Source organism: Equus quagga, chromosome 16, assembly GCF_021613505.1.
Source record: "Equus quagga isolate Etosha38 chromosome 16, UCLA_HA_Equagga_1.0, whole genome shotgun sequence".
NCBI lineage: Eukaryota > Metazoa > Chordata > Mammalia > Perissodactyla > Equidae > Equus > Equus quagga.
This window is the reverse complement of record NC_060282.1, coordinates 26,767,411-26,792,669: the sequence shown is the minus strand read 5'-3', so window position 1 is coordinate 26,792,669 and position 25,259 is coordinate 26,767,411. Positions and strand designations below refer to the sequence as shown.

Sequence of the window (25,259 nt, the reverse complement as noted above, 5' to 3'; positions counted from 1 at the left end):
TACAGTGTGAATTGGGGTATCCATAAGCATCCTTGTGAAGGATGGAGCTGAGCTTGGAAGAGAGGGTGGCCAGCTGCAAGCTGTGGCTGGGACCACATTTTCCCTTGCCTTCCCGTCTCAACAAGGAAATCACATGTCCTAGAACTCTAAATTCAAACTTCTCCTTCCAGGTTATTATGACAGCATATTTGCTAGGCTAGGAGGATGGAACATATTGTATTTAACAATATTTAGCTTGATTTTTAACTATTTAATATTTATGCATTTGATATGTGAATTTCCATCTGCATTCTTACTCTTGGCCCTGCAAATGCCATAGGTGGGTCTGCAGTTGGGAAAGTTAAATTTAGTAAGAAACCTCAGTTTCTTTAGTGGATATAAAGCCAGCAAATTCTCTTAGCACAGAGTCTTACAGTTCAAAGGAACTTCTGATCTATTTCCAACTCTGTATAATCTCTGTTAGCTAATCAGCCAGCTTCTATTTGAACACCTCTAGGAGGTGGGTGCTACCTACTTCTGTAATAGTCATCCTTACTCAAGGAAAAAAGAGTTCCAGTTTCAGAGAAGTGTAATTTTGTTTCTGAGAGAGAAAAGCAAGTTTGAGAAACACATTTCCTGTGTTTACAAACAGACAAATACATTAAAAAAATGAGACTCACATAGGTTTTTCAAAATTAATCTCTCTCTCAGAGTGAGGGAAATATAAGAACTGATGAAGTAGAAGCACTACACACACTAGGGACAATATGACAACAGGAATGTGAGAATAGGAAAAATGCAACTTTGTCTTTCATTCTCCTATCAACAGCAGAAGAAAACTCAGCTTAGTCTGTAATATACAGTTATGCCAGTGGACTATTGACTTGGGTTGTAAGGGCACTTCCCATTAACACATTTGTTCTTTACCTGGCCTTATGTTGTTTAGCTAACTTTGGGATTATTTTTTTCTTAAAAAAATCAGTTGTAAGCCTATTTCTTTCACTTAATTATTCCATGCTTCTTGCCTCATCTACTTCTTGATCTCACGCATTCCATACAGGATTTAAAAGATTCATTTAAAAATATCACACCTCTGTCTTTTAATATAAAAGGAAATAGGGAAAACATACATAATCAAGGCTTTTATAAGTCTTGTAAGTGTGGAAAAGAAAGAAAGAGAGAGAGAGGGAAAGAAAAAAAGAAAGAGAAAAAAAGAAGGAAGGAAGGAAGGAAGAAAGAAAGAAAAAGAAAGAAAGAAAGAAAGAAAAAGAGCAGGCATGATCTGTACTTGGTAATGATAATTTTGAAAAGGAAAGCAAAACCACTAATAAAAATTTTAGTAGTTTTTTTGAGGCAATTGAGGTCAAATAAGAATAAATTAAAAATTCTCTAAGAAGTAGCCTTGCAGAAAGTGAAGGACTGTGCATGTTTACACAGAGGTTCTTTTGACTCAAGAATTCATTTTGCAGATAATGTATGGTTGTATAAAACATAAAAGGTTTTCCTATCAGTACCTAAAAATTGTATAGCAAAGATAATTGCCATATTTCTTCTTATTTTGAATTATGCAAAAACATAAGATATATATGATTACAGTAAGATGTGGACCTGAATAATGTGTGTGTCCTAGTCTCATAATCTTAAGATTATTTTAACATGGTGTATTTTTCTTTCTCCCAGCTCTCCCAAATTCTCACCAGTAGCTCACAGTTTACATCTATTGACTGGACGGTCTAAAAGGTAATAGTCTGAACGAAGTTTTAATTTTTATTCCCACTGGAGATGAAGTACACAACGAGAACTTTGAATTTGTTGGTATAGGGGAATCCATTTGAGAAGTTGGTATTCTTTTGAAAAATAATATTTAATGGACATTCTGTGTTATATAATTTGCTACGTAAAGAGAACATCAACAGGTATATTAGAATTTATATGATTTCTTCATAATTTTTTAACACTGAAACAGAGAAAATTACAGTTCAAACACATTATTATTATTTTTTTAACATCAGGGATTGTACAAATCACTTCTTAATCCAAACAAATATAGTTTTCTACGTTTTACTAGTTCTAATGGCTGGATACTTAAGATAATAATTTTAACATCATCCTTCTGTGTGTTATTTGATTAGTGTAAATATGTTATTTCTATAATTTTCTGCCTATAATTTTGTGATATCAATTAGCTCACAGATCCTTTTCTTAAGAGAGTGGCTAAAGGCGGACACATCATCTATGATCTGGGATGTTAGTTATATAAGATAACTTGTAATATTTGATATGATGCTCAGATACTCAGTTTTGTTTTATGGCAGATAGAAAGAGGAAAAAAGTCTCTTAAGAAATGTTCTTTAGTCAATCGACTAGCCAGTCTGCCTTTCTCTGTCCATGTTTTGAAGAATTTATAAACCTGAAACCAATCTTCTATCTTAAGCAGAAAAAAGGAGCTATGCCCCATCGCATGCATGTTTCACACTTTCATTTCTGAAATACATATGATGTGATCTATCAAACATGGAGAAAGAGAGTCCCAAAATGTGTGAGGATCATTCACCAAATTTGCTATATATCGTTAATGCCCAGGAAACTTCAACTTTTATAAAGTGTCGCATAAACAAACAGATACATTTTTATTTGGAAAATAGTAAGTAAGAAATTTAAGAACAAATCATATTTTATGTTGTATCAAGTGTCATATACCTAAATAGGTATAGCCCCAGGCAAGCAATGCAAAGGTTCTTCGAAGCTCAAGTACAAAACAATACAAGGATTTGTGGCCATGGAGATCGCATGTCCTCTCTAAAACGGGCAGAAGATAGGTCCAGCTAGCTAGTTTTTGCTGTGTGACAGTCCAGGCCTAGTGCCGCCAGCTGGTCAAAAGAAACCACAAATTCAGATTTCTATATGTAATTTTCAGTTCTTTAAAATACTGCACTTATGAAACAACAACAAAAAACCATGTCTACTGATCAGGTAAGCTCTATAGCTGTCAATTTCCAATACAATATTACATTACAATGAAATCCAAACTATCAGGTATAAAACCACAAGGAAATCTAAAAGAAACTATATACTATTTCTAGAAGTTATAAAGTCCAATGTAGTGAAATGCCTACCAGGCTTAACATCCTGATAAAAACGCTGAGCATTTTTAGAGAGGGAAGAGTTAAACAGGAAGTTGCAAACAATTTGAGCCACATCACCAAACATGTAGAGCATGTAAAATGCTGCTGGTGGGTGCTGATCACTTATTGGTGGGAAAATCATACCTAGCCATCAAGATCCAAAGTTGAGACTTTTATTTTGGCTGGGGGGTACTGGTGAGGAAGATTCGCTTTGAGCTAATATCTCTTTCCAATCTTCCTCTTTACGTGCTCGAGGAAGATTAGTCCTGAGCTAACATCTGTGCCAATCTTCCTCCATTTTATATGTGGGTCACTGCCACAGCATTGCTTGATGAGTGGTATAGGTCTGCACCTGGGATCCAAACCCATGAACCAGGGCACCAAAGCAGAATGCATCAGACTTAACCACTATGCCATGGGGCTGGCGCCCTGGGATCAATTTTATACTTGTTTTTTCAGTCTATTTTTACACTGTGGGGGCAAGGGTGTATTCCAAAATAAGGCTCAATCAACTACTCTGCAATTTCACTCTAGGCCTCCATTTCCAATGGGCTCCTGTTTGGCAATGGATTCCAAGAAATTGTGTTTGGATCAAGTACCTTAAGCCTCATTGAAGAAGGACTAGTAAATATACAATATATAGGTTGATAATGATTACTAAGGTACTAGGCTTCTTATGTTGGTAGTAGTCGGAGAGATCAAGAAAAAATAAATAAGGGTAAAATTTCACAAAGACCTGATAGGCTAAGTCAAGAATGAAACACTGAGAACTTACACTTGAAGTACTGTCCTAGGGTCTCCAACTTCACCTCCATCACCAATTGTCAAGGTATCATAGCCAATCTCCAGATCAAATTCTTCAAAATTTATCTGGATAACCTAGCAATGAACAGAAACAAACATCTCAGTTATATTGCACTATATAATAAAAACAAAAAGAAAGCAATGGCAGAAAACGTTTAAAATGCACATATTTATATACACACAAATAAATATGAATTTCATACATTTTATACCATGGCAGCAGATCATGTCAGACTATTCCTAAAGTTCAATCATTGTAATTATGACATAATTTTTATTTGCTGTATTTCTGTACTAATTTTTCAATGAAATGGCATGGCTTTTGTTTATAGAACACTCATTTGAAGCATCTGAAACATGATTAATGCAAATCTACTTTGAGAAGTCTTTATGAAGAGTACATGTAGGTGTTGAGAGTGGTTTTCTGGATATTTGTATATATATTTATAAAGCTAATGTGGAAAAACACAGACTGTTCTATATCCATTAAATAGTAAAGTTTGAAAAATGGTAGAGCTGGGGCCAGCCCAGTGGCACAGCAGTAGAGTTGCACATTCTGCTATGGCGGCCCGGGGTTCGCTGCTTTGGATCCCCTGTATGGATATATGCACCACTTGTCAAGCCATGCTGTGGCAGGCATCCCACATAAAAAGTAGAGGAAGATGGGCATGTATGTTAGCTCAAGCTAGTCTTCCTCAGCAAAAAGAGGAGGATTGGTGGTAGATGTTAGCTTAGGGCTAATCTGCCTCCCCACCCCCCCCAAAAAAACGGTAGAGTTAAATTTTGAATTTAGATCACCAGATTTAAAGTATCATGTCTATTTCTGTGTATATTTTGATAACAGAAAAATCTTAACTATGTTACAATGAGCCAGTAAAACTGGGAGCACATTACTTTGGTAGACACATTATACCATGACAAATAATTTAGTAGTATTTCTTACTAAAATATACTCATGCATCCATACATTGTTTATGCACCTATGCAAAAATTCATGTTTAATTAAACTGCAATTCTTAAATTATGAACCTAATATAATATTAAAGAATAATGTAATTAAGAATCCATACAGGAAGAAATTACATAAATACTGTCCTACATACAATCATGCCTTGAGCAAAAAATAATATATAATAAAGTACTATTCATCACCAGATAAAGAAAATGAATGCCTGAGGTCATCAACATTACTAGAGAATAGATGAAAAAGGTGTCTCTTTAATAATTTTCATAACTATTTGTTAGTTTGGTAAATTCTAAAAAAGATTTCATATCCTGGATTTTTTTAACTTTATAACAACTGTTTTTGATCATGCCTATTTCTTACATTTTTAATGATTGTATATTAGCATTGACTAAAGCAATTATTTCAGTCAAGTTTAAATACAGATTATATAAAAAACATTGAATTACATGGCCACATGTAAAAACCATTTTACGTGGCCATAATTAAAAAAAAGTTGTTCCCCTGTTCTACATTGAGTTAAATATAAATACTCTGTTAATAATTGCCTGTCAGTAGAGAATGAAGTTGTTTCTCCTTTTTTTGCTATTATAAGCAATATGGTTATGTACAATATTAAACATTTTCTGATTCATATGTACAAGTATATCTAGGCTATATACTTAAGAGTGCAATTTCTGGATAATAACAAAGCAAAATTTAAATTTCATAATATCGTGCCAAATGGTTTTCCAAAATTATTTTACCATTTTAAATGCTCACAACTTGTGTACATTAGATTTCATTATTTCTACCAGTGTAAAAAGTGATCTTTTTTGCCTTTTCTTCACTAATAACTAAGTTGCATATCTTTCCTTATGTTTATTTGTCATTTATGTTTCCTTTCTGTTAAATGACTATTTATATTTTTGCTATTTTTCACTTGGACTGCTTGTCAGCTTGTTATTGATTGTAGGAATTCTTTATATCAGTGATTCCCAACATTTTCCATTATAGTACATATAGAAAAGAATAATCTTTAAGACACAATGAAGCGAGAAAATGAGGCTGCTTGAATGGCGGTTTTTTGCTCAGGCCCTGCCCTGTCTCACTAAGAGCTAGGATCAATATCTTAATTCTATCTATAACTCATTCATAATACACTATTGAGCCTGGCTCACGAGTTGAGATCAGCTTTATATAGTCTGGATACTAATCCATTATATGTTATGTGTGTTGCAATATTTTCTTCAAGTTTTTAGTTTGCTTTTCCTCTGTTTAATCTTTTGATAAGAAGAAATTATTAATTTTACTAAAGTTTGACTTGTTAATTTATTATTTTGTAAGTAGCACTTTTTCATTGCCTGTAACCCAAAGTCATAAAGATATCTTCTTCAAAACTTTAATCCTTTGGAATCGACTTTTATAGAAAGTATGAAGTAGGTATATGTGGTAGGCAAAATTCTAGGATGGCCCCCAAGATTCTTTCCCCTACACCCATTCTCTCATGTAGATGGTCTGTATAATTCCCTCCCCTTGAGTGTGGGCAGGACCTATGAATATGATGGGATATGAATCCCATGATTAGGTTACATTATATAAATAAAATGAAAGGACATCCCTGATGTAATTAAGGCCGCTAACCAGTTGACTTTAAGTTAATCAAAGGGAGATTACCCTGGGTGAGGCTGACCCAGTTCAGGGAAGTCCTTTAAAAGAAGGTCTAGACGTGAAAGACAAAATAAATTAGAAGAGATGCTCTCCTGTTGGCCTTGAAGAAACACATTGTGCTGTAGTGGAGAGGCCCATGTGTCAAGGAACAGTGGGTGGCTTTTAGGAACTGAGGACCTCAGTCCTACTACCACAGTAACTGAATTCTTCCAATAACCAGTGAACTTGGAAGAGGTCCCACAGTCTCAAATTAAATCACAGCCCTGTCCAACAACTTGATGTTATTCTAGTTAAGACCTTGAGAAGAGGGTCTAGATAACTCATGCCTGAACTCCTTTCCCATGAAACGGTGAGATAAACTTACATTGTTTCATGCTGCTAATTTTTGGTAACTTGTTATGCAACAATAAAATACTAGCACAGCATCCCTCTCTTTTTTTTTTACTCCAATATGAACAAGCTGTTGTCTCATTACTTTTAACTGAATAAATAATCCGTCTTTCCCTAGTGATCTACACGGCAAACTCTGACATATGTCAAGATTCTACTGGTTTGGGGGGTGTAGATTTTGTTCTCTTGGTCAGTTTGTGTGTCCCTGAACCAACATAAATTGGCTTAACTATTATTGCTATAAAATAAGACTCTATCTTGTAAGTCAGATACTCCATTTTTTCTACACATATCTTGAAAATCTTTTTGTTGTTCTTATTTTAAATGGTATATAGCTTTATGTTTTCAACTGTTTGTTGTTGGTATATAGAAATGAAATTTATCTTTGATATATTTAGGCAACGTGATAAGACTTCCGAATTATTTAACAACTTTTGTAAATTATTTTTAGTTTCTATATAACAAGCACGTCTTTTGTAAAAAACAATCTAGGTTCCTGCTTTTCAATCTTATTTTTAATTTTTTGTCTTAACTGCCTTGGATCTTTGGTATAATGTTTACTAGAATAGGTAATAGTTGGCCTCATTATATTATACCTCATTCCTCAAAAGCAAATGCTTCTAATGTTTCACCATTAATAATACTATCGAAGTAGATACACTTTATGAAGATAACAAAGTTTTCTTCTCTGATTTTTCTTGCTGGTATAGTATCAAAATTTTACTGGTATCCTCAAACAAGTTGACAAGTGTACACTTTCATTTATTATTACGGACAAGCTTCCATGAGTTTGAGAATAATCCATTTTTTGAAAGTCAAATAGAACTATATTGTAAAAACATCTGAACCTCTTTCTGGGGAGCAGGAGTTGACTTTCTACTGCTTGTTTAATTATTTTATACTTGCAGAATTATTTAGGCTGTTTTTTTTTCTGGAGTCAGTTTGTTAGTTTAATTTTCCTAGAAACATTTTAATTAAATTTCATTTAATTAAGCTAATTAATATTAGTTTAATTTTCCTAGAAACACTTCAACATTTCATTTAAATGTTTCCTAGACACATTTAATTTTTCCTAGAAATGTAACACTATATAGCAATGAAAGCTTTCAAATTCACTGTCATTTAGTTATTTATTTTCTTTTTGTCTATGCTGAGTCTGTACTTTTGTCCTGTTCAATTTCCAATATTATTAAATTTTAAATGGGGGCTGACCCAGTGGTGCAGCAGTTAAGTGCATACGTTCTGTTTTGGTGGCCCAGGGTTCACTGGTTCGGATCCCGGGTGCAGACATGGTACTACTTGGTAAGCCATGCTGTGGTAGGCGTCCCACATAGAAAGTAGATGAAGATGGGCACAGAAGTTAGCTTAGGGCCAGTCGTCCTCAGCAAAAAAGAGCAGGATTGGTAGTGCATGTTAGTTCATGGCTAATCTTCCTCAGAAAAATTCAACTCAATTCAAAAGAAAAGAATACTATAAAAAAAATGTGTGTGTAGTGTTCATTTGTACATTAGTTTGACCACTCAGCACCTGAATATCCTCCTGTGTTTAAGGAATTAGGAGTCTTTGGAAGAAGCACAGAAAACTTCCCAATATGGTTACATGTGATATTCCCTGTCATTAATTGCATCTAGAGTATAGGCATAAAACCTAAGATTCCTCAACTATAGATTCTGGCAGAGGGTGGCAAAAGCAGCAGAAACACCAAGTTTTAGAGGAAATAGTGGTTGTAATATATAATGGAACTGAAGTTCTAGAGCAGCATTGTCTGACAGAAAAAAATTCTTCCCAGAAGTAGAACCAGAAGGCAAATCACACTATGACAAAGTAAAGTCCTAAAGAGATAAAATGGGTTCTGCGACATTCCAGGTTAATGGGAACTCATTCCACTTCCAGAGAAGGCAGTCTTTAAGAATCTTGTCCAGCAGGCTATGACATTATTCTATGAATCAATGACCTCTGTATAGTTTCACTGCTCTCTTCTGAATGGGAGTTTCTATGGCAGTTATCATGTTTGTTTTCTATCATTATATATGGGATGTGGTGATAACCTCTCTTTTGGCCATAGGTCTCTAGATACTGAGGAACTACATCTAGATATAATGAAGAAGCCAGTGCAACACTTGGAGATTCTAGATTTGTTGTATGTCATAATTGGCTGAGATTTGGGGTTTTCCCTATTAATGCAGAGAGAGAACATGTTTCACGTAGGCATTTTTCAAAGTGAACGAAGAGGAAGAAAGACAAATCTTGATGGATATTTGACAACTAAAGAGGAGGACTGTGGCAGAAACTATTGATTGCCTCCTCAACAGACACCTTCCTTATTAACTCCAGACCTTTCTCTTCTTAACAAGACATTGATTTGTTCAACAATGTATCTTTTTCTGTATATCCTCATGCTTTAGGGACTCCTGACACCACACTAAGTTCCATGGAATGGATCTCAATCAGTCTATGCCAATCTTATTAGCTCCACTTCATTTGTCAGGGATAAGATTAGATATAGTATGTTACCTAATTCTGGTCAGTGAAAAGTGAGGAGCAATCTGCTGGGGGGTTTTGGGGAAAGGATTTCTTGGTGTTCAAATGAAATAAAAAGAATAAGTCTGCTTTGGAGGTGACTAGATCTGGCTGTATTAACTAGAGCTATTGCAGCCATTTTGCAATATGTAGTTTGAGAACAAAGCCAACCCATGGAGATGCCTAGAGCCTAAGAGATGGATGTTTTTACTATATGCCTGAGGCCTGCATACCTCTGGACAGTATACTGTGCTAAATAATACATTTCCTTATTATTTAAGCCATTTGACTTGAGGTTTCTCATACTTAAACTGAAAACATTCTAGTGGATAAATAGGCATAATCAATTCTTGGTTTAAAGAAATGCCTTGCCCAAGTAATTTGCTAATGTTTATTTAGCTAACAGTGATGGGACTAAATTCAGTCTCAGGTTTTCCTGATGCCACAATACATGTGCTTAAACATCATGCTATTCTGTTTGCATAGTAAAGTTCTGCAATTTAGGAAATACTTTCTGTCTGCCAAATATCCAACATACAGTAACATAATTTATAAGTATGTTCTTTGATGTTGGGCATATGCCTCATGTCTTAAATAGTGACGACAAGGGGAGATAATTTCTTAAATCTAACAACTAACAAATATTATGTCAATTCCTTGAGGTAAAAATATAGGGAGACTGCAGTGATATAAACTATTTTATCTCCTACAGTAAAGGCTGTATTTTTTTTTGCTTCAAAATAAATCTGAAAGCTAATGACATTTCTCAGTGTTTCTCTAGCCACTAACCCCTGTGTTAGACATTTTGTACCAATATAATTAGAACAGAATTAAAACAAACTTTTGATGATGTTTAACCAAACAAATTAATGATGCTTTAAAATCAATACCAAGCTATAGTCATTAGTGAGACCAAATAATATAGTTAAGGGTATAGGCAAAGCTATGTTTCAAGTCCCATCTCTGTCACAGAATGTTACATTATTGAGGGAAGTATCTGCTGTTTATAAAATGATGTTTGTAATTCATACTTCCTAAAGTTGAAGTAGGTATTACATTAGACAAAGGTTGTAAAACAATGCATATTGTGCTTGATATATAGTAGGCACTCAATAAACGGCAGTTATTATTAGCAAGGATGGCTTCATCAGCATTAAATAGATGGTCATATCTGTTCACAATGGATCTTGAGGATGAAGTTCTTTTTTTAGCAACACCACTATAATTCAAAAAGAGGAGTTTCTTCCCCAAACTATGCTGTTAGAAATTTCTCTTTTCTTGAAGCAGCTTTTCTCCATTTTGTTCATTTCAGAACGACAATAATTCAATACAATATTAACAAGTATTTTTGCTACCAGTTGAGGAAATCTAGAATGTATAATATGTGCATAAGTACAAGATATACAAAGTTTAATTCAGCTTAAGGTATGCAATGCTATGTTACACAATCAATTTGACATCTAATTAAAGCACTTCTTTTTTCATATACTATCCAGAGTTTGGCAATCACAATCCAATGCAGGAGACGAGGCACACACAAGACAAACACAATACCCTGTATTAAGTGATATGGACATACAGGGTTACATGGAAGCAGAGATGAGAGCCACCCAATCCAGCTGGAGAGTGAAAAAGAAAGATTTGCTCAAGGAGAGAATCCCCAGGCAGTGCAAAGGAATACAAAGATGGGAACTAGGGAAGAACATTCTAGGGAAAAGCATGACAAATGGCACAGTGGAAAGAAATATCCTTTTTGCTTCTGTAATATCAAGTGTGAGACAATGAGCGACGAGAAGGAAGGCTAAAGGTGGAGGTAGGAACCACATCATGTTAAGGACGTTGAACTTTATCTTGTAAATGAGGAGCAGTAAAAAATGAGTTTTGAGCAAAGTCTTGACAGGGCTGTATTTGTTTTTCATATGCTCACTTTGGCAGCAGGAACAATCTGGATTTGAAGAGGAGCAGGGCAGGGTTAGAGATCATGGATTTAATCTTTGGCTATGGAAGTAGAGGTGGAGAGCAATGGACTCAATCAAGATTTCTTTACCCCAAATAAATATGATTGCAATTATTTTACTCTTTTTCTCTTTTTATACATACAAAAATACTATTCAAAAACTCACCCAAAAATCTATGCCTTGCAGGACTAGTTTATCAAATTTTATTGGGTATAAAGTCTAACTCAGAATAGAATAAGCAGAAGATTTGTTAAAAAGTCCTATATTTCAGAATAACTCTAAAATTCGACTGCTTTTATGATATGTGTTATATGTGATATGCATTCCATATGTGTATGGAAAACTAGTTCAATAACTGCTTATTAGCAATGATCTTAATTTGCCCATTTTTTAAAAAGAAATATACAAAGGTAAATTAACATGAAATTTGGAAAATAGGTAAATATTGTAAGATACAAAAGGCTTAAATATGACACATGCAAATACAACATTCATTCATTTGAAAATAATCTCATTTTAGAGGAAGGAATTAATCTCTCATATTCTAGAAGGATTATACACCATAATATTATACTTGGATATTTTATTACAGAAAATATATTCTAAGATTCTGGACTAGACCACTCGAAAATGAGAAGTGCCAGCCTGGGGAATCCTCTAGGTTTGCCCACTTTGCTGCCAGCATCAGGTTAATAGTTTCAATTCTTACAAGGGTTGATATTTTAGAGACAAGGGAGAAGGGGAGTCTGGAGACACAGGAAGATATTGATGGAATGATAAAAGCTTTCAGCTTTGTTTTACTTTTCTCAGCCTCTCGTATCTGTACACTGGTCTTTCCCTTTAGGGGATTGCGGGTATGTAACAATGACAGATTAAATATGGCACTACAAATGTTTTACTGAAGGAAAGAAACTACATAAAATAAAAAATGCATCAAATATTAAATCTACAACAAAACAGTACAAAACCGTTGGTTCTTTTCTGTCATTTATTCATGCTTAGCTACTGGAGGATATAATCTAAATTTCATAATACATATAAATGATCGACTTGAATTTACAAATTTTGAAGAAAACCTTCCAGATAATGTTATTGTTTTTAGAAGGATATTCATTATATATCTGTATATGTTAGGTTGTATATATCCAAAAAATTTTGAAAACAAATATAAATAAGGCTTATTAAAGTGAATTTGATAAGAAGGAATCTTTTGCTGGTTTTAGTGGGGTCATTAATAGTGGGGTCCCTCATTAATAGTGAGCTCAGCCTGATCCAGGATATCTATCTCTCCATTTATCCAACTATATCTATTTTTATACAGAGACCCTTTAACTTGGAGCTTTCTTAAAAAAATGAGATTAGTTCAAAACGATTAAACACATAGCTGTGGTAGTGAGAATCAGATACTATACCCTTTTATATATAATGAAACTTGCAATGGGTTCTAATTCCCATTCTCAGTTTATCCTTATTATTTTTCTTATGATACCAAAGAGGAAAGACACAAGATATTAGTATCTCAGTTTACAATTTACAGTCTCAATTTACAACTTATAATTGTTAACTTTATTTTTGCCTATGTAATCTCTTCAAGTACAGTTATTAATTAATGGATCTTGGTCAGTTAACATCTATGGAAGACCTTGTTTACCTCCAAAATTATCTTCCTGAATAAGTCATTTAGGTAGGAACCCAAGAGATTAGGGCACAAGATGAATTATTTGCCATGGAATCCACTGCTTGCCACAGCTATCCAGGAAGAAAGATTCCTAGTCCATGAATGAACACTCTTTGCGGCGAGTCATTGGTATATGAGCGGGGAAACGTAGTCGTACTATCGGTTCCTGTTTGGTGAACTGCACTTCAATTAATAATCCTCTATTTTAAATTTTGGATGTTATGTTGAAATACAAATCAGATAATCTAATCCTCTACTTAAAAACTGTTAATTTATTTAATTAATTCTATAAATAAGTATTTAGAGCCTACTCTTTACCAGCACCATTCTAGTGCTAAGGATACAGATTTTCCTCCTTTCAGTGGGGAATCATACAAAATATAGGAAGTAGCATATAATATAATGTCACACAATATAAGGTCTTCAAATACTCATAAGTGTCTTGAGGCACTATACAGAAAATTAAAGCAAGGGGCTATAGAGTGATGAAGGTAGTCAGTGATGGAGATGGAGACAAGGTGACATTTGAGAGAAATCTGAATGAAGAGAGCAACCGTTTAGGTATTGTGCTTATCAACAGCCTCTCATTCCTTTTTTTCTTTTTTTTTTTTTGGAGGAAGATCAGCCCTGAGCTAACTTCTGCTGCCAATCCTCCTCTTTTTGCTGAGGAAGACTGGCCTTGAGCTAACATCCGTGCCCATCTTCCTCTACTTTATATGTGGGATGCCTGCCACAGCACGTTTTGATGAGCGGTACCATGTCCACACCCAGGATCTGAACCGGCGAACCCAGGGCCGCTGAAGGGGAACGTGTGCACTTAACTGCTGCGCCACCAGGCTGGCCCCTCTCATTCCATTTTTGATGGATCCCAGAGGGCCGTGTATGATCTGGGCCTTATTCATCTCTACAGCTTTCATTTCTTCCATTCTCCTCCTTACCCACTATGCCACAGAATCCCTATCATCTCTGTAGTTTCTAGAAGACATCAGGGTCATCATGGGCCTTTACAAGCACTTTTTCTTCTGTCCCAGACACCCTCCTCTTTGTATTGCTAGTCCCTTCTCACCCTTCAATATGGCTTATATTTCACTTGCTCAGAAAGATCTTCACTGACACTTCTAAACAGGCTCCCTTTTAGTCTTCCCAGAGTGCTTCCTTCAAGTTGTGACTGTTAATTTCCGTATTTACTATTTTATTTTCTGCTTAAATCACTAGCTGGAAGTTTCCTGAAGGCAGGAAATTTGTCTTTTTTTATTTTTCAATCCAAGGTGGACCCAGCTTTCCACTCAGTAAAAATGTAGGATTTCCCAGGAAAAGTTAGGACTTATTATATTGGTATTCACCTGACCACTCCAAGATAGACAATGTCTTATACAGTTGCTCTTGGATGCTAGAGATCATTGCAGACTGAAAGTTTATATGGAGGATATGGAAGAGGTTCTAATAGAAGAAAACTTACAGTTACCACAACCTATATCTGAAGATTTTGCTCCCTCCCTCCTATCCTTTCCCCTATTTCATACAATGTGAGTAGTTAAGCTATTAGGTCAGGAAAGGGCTGAAATTCAAGGAATATATATAATGCTGAGCAAAGGGATTAGACAGAATTGTACACTTTGATGATATGCATCCTATGTGACTCTGGTTGTATGAGGATAATCAAATCATCCAAGTGACTCTCCTCCACATTGGTTAGAGATTCCAGAAGCTCAGAGCTATAACACTAAGAAGGATTTACAGGTACAATATTGTACTCCTCTCTCCTCACTACCTAGCTGCACCTGTTGTTGAGGTGTTGGAGAGCTGGAGCAGGAAATGACATCCCAGAATGGTGACCATGGCTCTCACTAACTCTAAGGTTGTCTTTAAGATAACCTTCTACTCTGCAGTAAAATATCTCAGGGGCGGCAAGCAAAAGCTCACAGCTCTCTCCATTTCTTTTTCAGGCTCTCTTGACAGAAACCTATTCTGACTTCTTAGAAGCATCTGCTAATAGCTCCTGATGACTAATATCAGCAGGGAATCTCTACAAGGATATTTCAAGTTCTGAAATGCCTGAGAGCATGTGTTATCTGCACAGCAGGAAGCTAAGCTCTAACAGCGGTGGAGGCATTAGGCCTCAGCACACTCTGGGAACATAGTGGCGGTGGTGGTGATGGTGGTAGCACTAGTTGCAGTAGTAGTAGCAGTACTATTTATTATTATTGCCAACTTTTTTCAACAGGTACTAGATTCCAGATTCTGTTCTTAAAGTGTATTGGATCTATTATCTCATATAATCCTTCCAAAGGCCCTATGAGGAAGGCATTATTATCTTTATTTCACTATTGAGAAAATAGAAACCCAGATAAGTTTTTGGTGGTGATCCATGATTCATTATACCGTTATGTAATATGTATATTTGTTTACACATAGGCACTTTTTGTATTTGTATATTAGAATATGAGGAAATGTTAGCCATAAAGATAGAAAATATAGAAAAGAATTAGAGAGGCTGGTGGGTGGCGCAGCAGTTAAGTGCTCACGTTCCGCTTCAGCGGCCTGGGGTTTACAGGTTCGGATCACAGGTGCAGACATGGCACCACTTGGCAAGCCATGCTGTGGTAGGTGTCACACACAGAAAGTAGAGGAAGATGGGCACGGATGTTAGCTCAGGGCCAGCCTTCCTCAGCAAAAAGAGGAGGATTGGCAGTGGATATTAGCTCTGGGTTAATCTTCCTCAAAAAAAAAAAAAAGAAAAGAAAAGAATTGGAATATTTACCTTTTATTCTAAACTGTGCAATGAGTGGTGCCTCGGCTTCGTGAGAAAGTAAAATACTGAAAGCTGATGATAATTATTAGGAGTATTAAACTCCCATGTTGTTAAAAAAAAACTCTGCATGTTGCTTCAGTTTTCAACATGTTAAAATGAAGCTGCATCTAACTTTAGCAAAACTACAATATAGACTATTGGGCATGCAATTACAGAATTAACTAAAATACATGTGATGAAGAAATAAGTTGTCAAAATAGTATTTGAGGAATAAGAGAAATATAATGCTTCCTAGAATAAACATAAATCTTATCCAAAGAAGAAAGATTTTATGTTCTGTTTCTTTATACTTCTCCATGCCTTCATTTACAACAGCATACATCAGAAATCATAACCAGAAAAACGAATTTTAAAAAGTTAAAACTAATAGAAATAAAAAAGATATAATCTGAAAAACTATAGTATACTATATATTATACTATGAGCTATTTAAAATTCACAAGAAAACATTCATAAGTCATAAGTCAACTCAGCTTAAACATTTTTAAAGTCGTTACAGTGTCTTGCACATAGTAAGTTATAAATAACTATTTGAGAATTGTCTCATTAAAGTGAGGAAATAAATTTTTTATAATTCATTATATAATTGCATTTAGGTGATTTCTATAATATGAAATTGCATACACTATTTGTGTATACTGATAGAGATTTATATAAGCTATTCAACAAATACTTAACTATTCATTGCATGCCAGACACTTTCTACACTCTCACTCATAACCATCTCTCCCTTTCTCTTTGTTATGGAGAACTCTTCTCATTTCATAACTCTTACTTGAGGTTAATGATGATAAATAGGGCTGGCCCTTTAACCAACAGATGTAAGAAGTACTTGGTTTAGTTTGGAAGATGTTTTGATGTCTCTTTTACACAAAAGATTCTTCTTTACCTATTTTCTATTCTGCTGCCTCTCCTTTTTTGCCTGTTTTTTTCACCATTACAGATATAGTGATGGTTAGACTAGGAATTTGGGAAGCAGGAAAGGAATGTCCTGCTTGAGTAAAATACCATGTCTCAAAATTACCTTAACAGGATACACAATACACGCCCGTACACTAACAACTGAAGATGTACATCAACGTTTCTATTCTCTTTGTGTGTATTAATATAAACTGATTTGATTTTCTTAGAACTTCCCATTTCTTAATCCACTTAAAAGTATTTTCTGACAAACCCAAGTGGTGAGCAGGAAATGCTGAGGAGCTACTCTCGGCCTGAAGGCTTTCCATAAATCTTCCCCTCGCCCTAAGTAGAAATATAATCCTTTAGCACCAGAAGTAGAGAGTGAAACATGTGAAATGGGAATGGCATGGAATTTTTGAATAGTTAAATATTTAAGTCTGTTTACTGATAAACGGATCCCTCTGGGAAGAAAAAGGGACAGACTGAGACATTAAGTCAAGATTTTGAGGCTTGTCTTTGTCACTATTCTATGGTTTGGATAGTAATTAGAATTCGTTGTCTCCTCTGCTGGGCAGTGCTTCCCATAAGAGGATACCATCACTCAAAAGTCTTCAATTTCCTTGTCCCTTCTCATCCTCACCTGTGGGAGACAAATAAGGGCCTCCTGAAGATATCCATACCTTATCAGGGAACCTGTGAATATATTACCTTACATGTTAAAAGAGATTAGCAATTGTGATTAGGTTGAGGACTTTCAGAAAGGAAGTTTATCCTAGATTACCTAGGTTGGCCCAATCTAATCAGACAAGTCCTTAAAAGCAGAAGAGGAAAGCAGAATAGTGTGCTGGAGAAATGCAACATCAGAAAGACTAGAGCTGCCTTTGCTGGATTTGAAGATGGAGGAAGGAGGATCGGAATGGCCCTTAGCTGAGAGCCAGCAAAAAAACTGGGGACCTCGGTCCTACAACCACACGGAACTAACTTCTGCCAACTACATGAATAAACAGGAAACATTCTTCCCTAGAGCCTCCAGAAAGGAAGACAGTCTACTGACATCTTAATCTTAAAGCAGTGAGACCCGTGCTGAACTTCTGACCCACACAACTGTAAGATAATAAATGTGTATTGTTATAAGCCACAAAGTTTATAATAATGTGTTACAGTAGCAACAAAGCCATCACCATCATAATGCCATCCAACTTATCATAACTCTTACATTGTTTAGTGTGGCCACTTACCATTAAAATTTAGACAAGTTACTTACATTCCCTAAACTTGTTTCTGCACCTATAAACTGGACACACTAATAGTAACTACTTCATACAGTTAATGAAAGAATTAAGTGAGATGATACATAAAAAGAGCATAGAATAGTGCCTGATATATGCACTCAATTTATGTCCATTTTAATGTTGTTGATACTAATAATATCAATAATAAAGTATTATTAAGAGTGTTGTTGTTTTCCTAATAGCTATCTTCATCCCAGGTAGTTAGCAAACAGGAATATTCCTTATTCACTCATCAATTTTAGACTAAATCTGAGTAACAGAGATTGCCATACCTTTTCCAAACATCCCATTACCTCTTCTTCCATGGTACCTGGTTCTAACTGGTACCAGGTTACCCCTAGTAAAGACTGTATTTTTCCATCTCTCTTGCAACTGACTATGATCATTTTGCTAAGTTATGGTTAAAAAAAAAAGTGAAAGTATTTTGTAACAGATTCCGGGAACCATTCTCAAGACATAGCTTGCATTTATCTGAATGGACCTTGATGGTATGATGCTAAGTGAAATAAGCCAGACAAAGACAAATACTGCATGATTTCACTCATATGTGGAAGATAATCAATACGTGGATAAAGAAAGCAGATCAGTGGTCACCAGAGGGGAAGGGGATGGGCAGTGGGTGAAAGAGAGAAAGGGGCACATACGTTTGGTGATGGATAAAAATTAGACCACTAAGGGTGAGCACGATGAAGTGTATTCAGAAATTGATAAACAATAGCGTACACCCAAAATTACACAATGTTATAAACTATTATAATCCCAATAAAATTACTTGGGAAAAAAAAAAAAAGGAAATAGCTTGCATTTGTCCTTTGTGCTCCTTCTTTATCACTTTCTCCAAGCTGCTGCCTGCAATGTGTGAGACACCATGCATGAGCCTGAGACACAATACTAAAACTTGAGGACAAGGGACATACCCTGGAGATGGTAAAATAGTGAGTTAGTCTGTGTCTCTGAGGAATTCCTAGAACAAAGTCACCATGAGTCTTGGACCACACATCCATCTTGTTTAAGTCTCTCTTATTAGGAGTTCTCTGTTATTGACAACCAAACCTAATCCTAACTGATAAGTTTCTGTATCCTGATACTTTTAATTAAGTATTTCTTTGTCCAGTCTCTCATTTTCCTCTCCTATGCTAACCCCCAAAAGACTGTATTTGGCTGTATAAACTACACTAATTGCCACCATTTATGTGAATCAGTTAATATTTATGCCTAATTATCATATAGCACAGTTCTGATTATGCATACCATTCATAAACAATGACAATATTGAGGATAAAGTGGTAAGGACACACAAAGGTTAGTAGTGGGAGGAGTAGTGAAAAAAAAATAACTAAAAATACTTTGCCCTTTGCATACTCTACCTCCTTTTTTTCAAAGGATCAGAGAAGTTCCTAGGAAATGCTAACATGCAAAGAAACCAGTGGGATTTTTACCTGGGAACATTTAATCAGTTCTTTCAGTAAATATTCATTTGAAAAACTCCCACATGACAGCTATTAGATGTTAAGGATGCTAAGATTCAAACATGGTTTTTCTTCTTAAGGGTCAAACTAAGAAAATAAATGAGTAAATAGTTAATTACAATATAATATGACAACTGGTAAGCCAGCAGGCAGAGTAGGATCCTAAGTTAGGAGGGTGGACAGGAAGTGGTTCCATGTAAAGGTAAAACATAAACTGAGTCCTAGAGAATGGCCAGGAATAAACAGGGTTACACATTTAGAGAGGTACAAACAGAGGGGAGAAGTATATTCCTCAAAGAAGGAGCAGCATGTCCTCAAACTAGAGGGCCCAGGTAACGCACTGGCATGAAGTAGAGTGTTGGGGCATGGACCTAGAACGATAAGAAGAGTTCAGGTTTTCAATGTATTCAGCCAAGAAGTTATATGAATCTACTTAAATATTTTACCAAGGAAGGAAATACCATTTCATTTCAGAATAAAATGTCGCACTGGATTTGTCTGGACTAGGCAGCAAAATGACCTGAAGATTCTCTGGTTGGGAAGTTAGTTGATAACCCAAAGGAGAAAAAATGGAAACCTGGGTGAGAGAGAGTTAAGCAACTTTGAGGCATATTGATGAGCTATAATGAATTCACTGGACTTTGTATTTAGATATGTGAAGGAAGAAAAGAAGCATATAGCATGAAAAATATTCGAATTCAGAACATTGAGGAACATTGAATTTTAAGGAGATGGCGGAGGAAGATCAGTAATGGGAAAAGACTGAGAGGGTAGAGGAAAATTCAGGAAATGAGAGAATAGAGAAGCTGGGGAAGAGAAAGTTTCAAGAAGCAGGAAGTAGTCAACAGTGTCAATCACTCCATACCTATGTCTTTCTTTTTCTTTTTATTAATTATTGTTTAAGATATATTTTTATTATAAAATATAACATATGTATTATTGAAATTTAACAGAATTATTTTTAGTATAAAAGTAAAAGGGGAAAAATAACTCTAGTCCTCTATCCAGGGATAATCCTTTTAGTATTTCGGAATATTTCCTATTTTTCTTGATTGATATTTGTTTACTTTTACATGACTATTCATTGAGCCTGCACAAAGTAATTTATTTTAAATAAAATATTTCAGCTAAATAAACCATTTTGACAAATGGAGAGTCGTATTAGCAGGGGCCGGGAATAGTTCAGAAGTGCTGTAAGAGGTATGATTTAGTCAAGAGGAGGGGAAATAAAGGTCAGCAGCTTTGGTAGTTCCCCTATTTCAAGGCTGGGATGTCCTATAAATGGTGATTGCAGCCACTTTCCTTGGCTTGGGAAATCTGCTAATTAGTTTCTCTGATTTCCACCCTATTGATTGACATCAAGATCTGTATTTTTCTCCTAGGCTGTTTCTAAATAATGACTTGGTAAGACTGCCAACCTGGCTTGGATTTTAGTTTCTCTCTGAACTGCTGCCTCAGGTTTGCTCCCTTTAGTTCCTATTCCACTGTAGTGGACACTGTCGATGCTCCATCCAGAGCTCCTTGGATGTTTCTTGCCCTTTCTGTTAGTTGTTTGCTATCTTCCATATTCATTGGCCTCCAGCTATAAGTCTCCTGGAGACAGTCTTCAGGCCATGGGAGCCAATTTGTCCACACATGAGCCCTGAAGGACTTGGGTAACCCTTAGCCCATGATTATGGGATGTAGAAGTAAAAGAGACCAGCTCTCTGCTTTGAGCTGGAACAAACTCTCAGGTGTAATTTATACTGCATAGGATCAGGCTGCGGCTTGGATTTTGCCTGAAATCTCACCCTTGCTTAACTTCTTCTTTCCTATCCTGCTTCTCCCACTCCCTTAATAGTTTGCTAGGCATGGTTTCTTAATATATCACTTGGATACAATCCTTGACTTGGGTTTGCTTTTTGCAGAAAAGACAGCTGCAGTCTTCAGAAAAGTGACACTCTCCATGCCTGGCTGAGGTCTCAGACCTGGCACTGAAGCTTGGCACAGGTCCCAAAACTACAATTATCTGGCACAAAGAACTAGTGCTTGTAAGTGGGCAGGCTAAATGAAGTGGCAAAAGGCTAGCTGTAGTGATAGGAACAGTGACAAGATGGAAAGGCTTCTGATGACAGTGTTATGAGTAGAAGTCAAAGGTGTATTCTGATGCCTGGAGAGTTTGGGGGAAGAGCAGGGAACGGGTATTTTATGGGTCTAAACAAAAACTGTAGATTTAAATCTTGTAGTGAAGAGATGAATGAACAATTTTGCAACTTAATTTTTTACCACATTATAAAATTGACCCTGACTATTTATTTTAAAAATAAATGGAAGAATGGAATGATCTGCCTGTGAAGGGATATCATCTCCTACTAGAAAGGTCATCCTTCTTTACCTGCATTCAGGTTTGGGACAAGTGTCCATGAAAAGGTAAGGCAAGAAATTCCCATCTATCACATCACTGCAGCAGAAATCAAATCTATGTGTCAGGATAATATGAAATGTTACAGAAAAATTTTATCAGAACTATATGAAAAACCCAATAATCACGTTTTATGATAGCTCTAGAGAAAATAACATACATGTATAAATATTATTTAATATACTGTAAATATAGTTAACATTTATGTATAAAGCAGTATAAATGCCAACAAAATACTTGTAATCCATTGTGCACTAATTTTTAACTATGCTAGATCAAAATGCCTAATTTCTCCCATATTTCACATGTATTGCTTATTCTTATTTATTTGTTCTATTATTTATATAACAAATGTCAAGTGGGCACTCACTATGAGCTAGATACTATTCTTATGCTTTAACATCTTAATTATTCAACATATCTCAAAATATGCATTATGGTCTATTTGATGATGTTACCCACCAAAAACCACCTTTAGAATAAGGGATGGTATAAAGAATAAGAATATATAATGCCTTAAATTTACAACATAATTTCTAATATACAAAGTGATGTTTGGTTTACTAACTTGTGTGATCCTCTAACACTCCTATGACATGGCAGGGCAAGGATAATTATTCCTGTTTTAAAGATGGGAAAACTAAGTTTTGGAGGGGCAAGATGACCTGCATGAGAATTCAGGGCTTTTGGCTCTTAGATCTAAACACTGTCCATGCATTATTATAAACTGAATAATAAGACAGTTATTTATAAATAAGTGAGGAACATCCAAAGCGAGTTCCTAAATATATACACTTAAAGTCATGCCAGTCCCTTGACCTTCTTCACTGATATAGCTAGAGCATAGTAAAGGATAATGTCTGAATCATAAGGGGAAAATGTGAGCCAAATTTAGAAACAAATGAAATATTCATAGTCTTGAAATACAAAAAAATTACACTTTTTGATAGTGTTACCCAACATTCTTTTTAAAGCCAATAGTCAATTCTTATTCTTTAGATGATCAGTTTTATTTCTTCTCACACTTAAGACCTGCTAAGCTAGTGAGAGTTCTAAATTAAACTGAAGTTAGCCTCATGTGCCTGTCTTTATTCTCTCTGAATTACATTCTTCTATGCTCGGTTAATTTAATCTTTCATTACTAACCTCCTGATGGATTTTATTTTCTCAGTTGTGAGAATTGCTGACATCCTGGAGATGTCAGCATTATTCTTATAACAATGATTCAATGTGGATAAAAGTGCATTACACAAAGTGAGAAAAAGACTGGTCAAAAAGCCATAAAGAATTCTGTCTACAACATTTTAATCTTAATTCTGCATATTATACTGAAGAATTATTTAATTTAAAACTATTTTGACTTTACCATTAATTTATATGTTTACATTCAAAGACCCACTTCTCAAAGGTCATCAGAAACCCCCCAAATTAAAAGTAGCCAACGTTACCATGTGTTTTAAAGAGCTGGATTCCTCTCAACAAAACATAGATAAGAATTGAGGAAATAAGCATACTATCAATTTCCAGGGTATGGTGAACTGTATCCGAGAGCAAACTGGTGAGCTAAACATGGCAATGGACTCTTTATACTAGATCAGGAGACAACAATAAAAATGATGACTGTATCATTACCTCCTAGTCTCAGGCTTCCTTGGTGACAAGTAACAGAAAAATATTTTGGCTGCCGTAAGTGAAAATGCACACAAATATATATGTGTATATACACACAAACATGTATATAATAAAGATATGTGGTAGTTCATGGAAGTAAGGAAAAGCTAAAATCTCAGGTTGAAGAAGGGACAGGAGCAGTGATCAGTGATCACTGCAAGAGTAGAAGTACCTAGTTATGAATCCTGGCTCTGAAAGTTAAATTGTAGTCTTAGGCAAATTACTTTATTTACCTGAATGTTTCCTTATCTGAAACATGGAAATAATAATTGTATCTACATTGTAGGGTTGTTGTAAAGCTCAAATTAATATTATATACAAGGGTTTAGAACAATGCCTTAGAACATAATAAGCTTTCAATGCACATTAACTATTGTTATTTACTATTATTCAGAAGGTCTCTCTCTGATAAATCAACTCAAGTATTTTTTTCAGTGTGAGCCACTTTTTCAAGGTCCTGAAAGAAATGGACTGACCTAGCTTGGTCACATAACAACAGTGTATACTGATAAATGCTTAACAACTGGCTTGTTGAAAAAAAAATATATGTTTGTAAAAACATTTACTGATATAAAGGATATGTAACATATAATTTACAAATAACAGCAAATATATAATAACCTTGCTTATAAATTCCACAGTCAACTGATTCTTATAGAATGCTTTAACTGTTCTTTTGCCAAAATTTTCTATCTGTAGCCAAATTATGGTTGTAATAGATGAATGAATGAGTGTATGAATGAGAACTTCTCAGACAAATGTTGCTTGACATTTTCATTTATGTTAACTAGTAAAACACAATTATAAAAATGAAGACCTATGTTGTAACATCACATATTTGTCAATGATATGAATGACTTCATTATCAAATAAGAAATAGTTTTTGAATACTGGAAGAACATTTTCTCAAACTTTTTGTGCCATTCACAATGCAAGAATTACAGACACAACACACTTTGAAATTTAACCTGCATTATTAACATTTTCTCTATCACTTTCAACATCTACACAATTAACAAAAATAAATAAATCAAGCTCTGATTTGTAGTGTTTGCCAACTTCAATAGTGTAAATTCTCCCACTGTGTCCAATCTCAAGCTGCCAATGGGAAAGATGTACAGCAGCACATCATAGTTTTGTAGTTCCATCACATGGACAAAATAGATGTAAATAACCTCAAGAGCATAGGTAATAGTAATGTGTAGCAAAATATTTATGAAATGATGTTTCATAATTAGGTAATTATTACCTTTCTTTTTAATATAATTTATTAAATTTTATGTTTACACAATTTACATTTTAATATGGGCTTGCTTACCAATCAGCTTGCTATACTCCTGATAAATTAACAATCAGCTCTCAAGAGCTGGTAAAAGTCAGCTCCAACACACCATTATATTATATTCTCTTGGCAGATGAAAGTGAAGAGGTTAGGACATGGTGCCTTGATTGAAGTCCCCTCTAATACCACCGAGAATGGGAGAGGGGCAGCTCCTCAAATTTATAAAAAATGGAGAACAGATGGATTCTATGTAAGCAAAACACAACATGTGTCCAAGTCTACTACATGCCCATTTCCACTTTTTTTCCATTCATCTCTTCTTATAGTGTCTTCTGTATAAAACACAACATATACTTTGTAC

General features: G+C 35.2%; 1 protein-coding gene across 1 annotated transcript in view; it reads right to left on the bottom strand.

The window, feature by feature from the left end:
* CSMD3 (CUB and Sushi multiple domains 3) overlaps nt 1-25,259 on the bottom strand; it is a 1,175,747-nt gene that overhangs the window by 559,014 nt on the left and 591,474 nt on the right. The window contains exon 12 of the mRNA XM_046642300.1: nt 3,880-3,983. Within this exon, the coding sequence (XP_046498256.1) occupies nt 3,880-3,983 (104 nt within the window). The remainder of the gene's footprint in view (nt 1-3,879; nt 3,984-25,259) is intronic.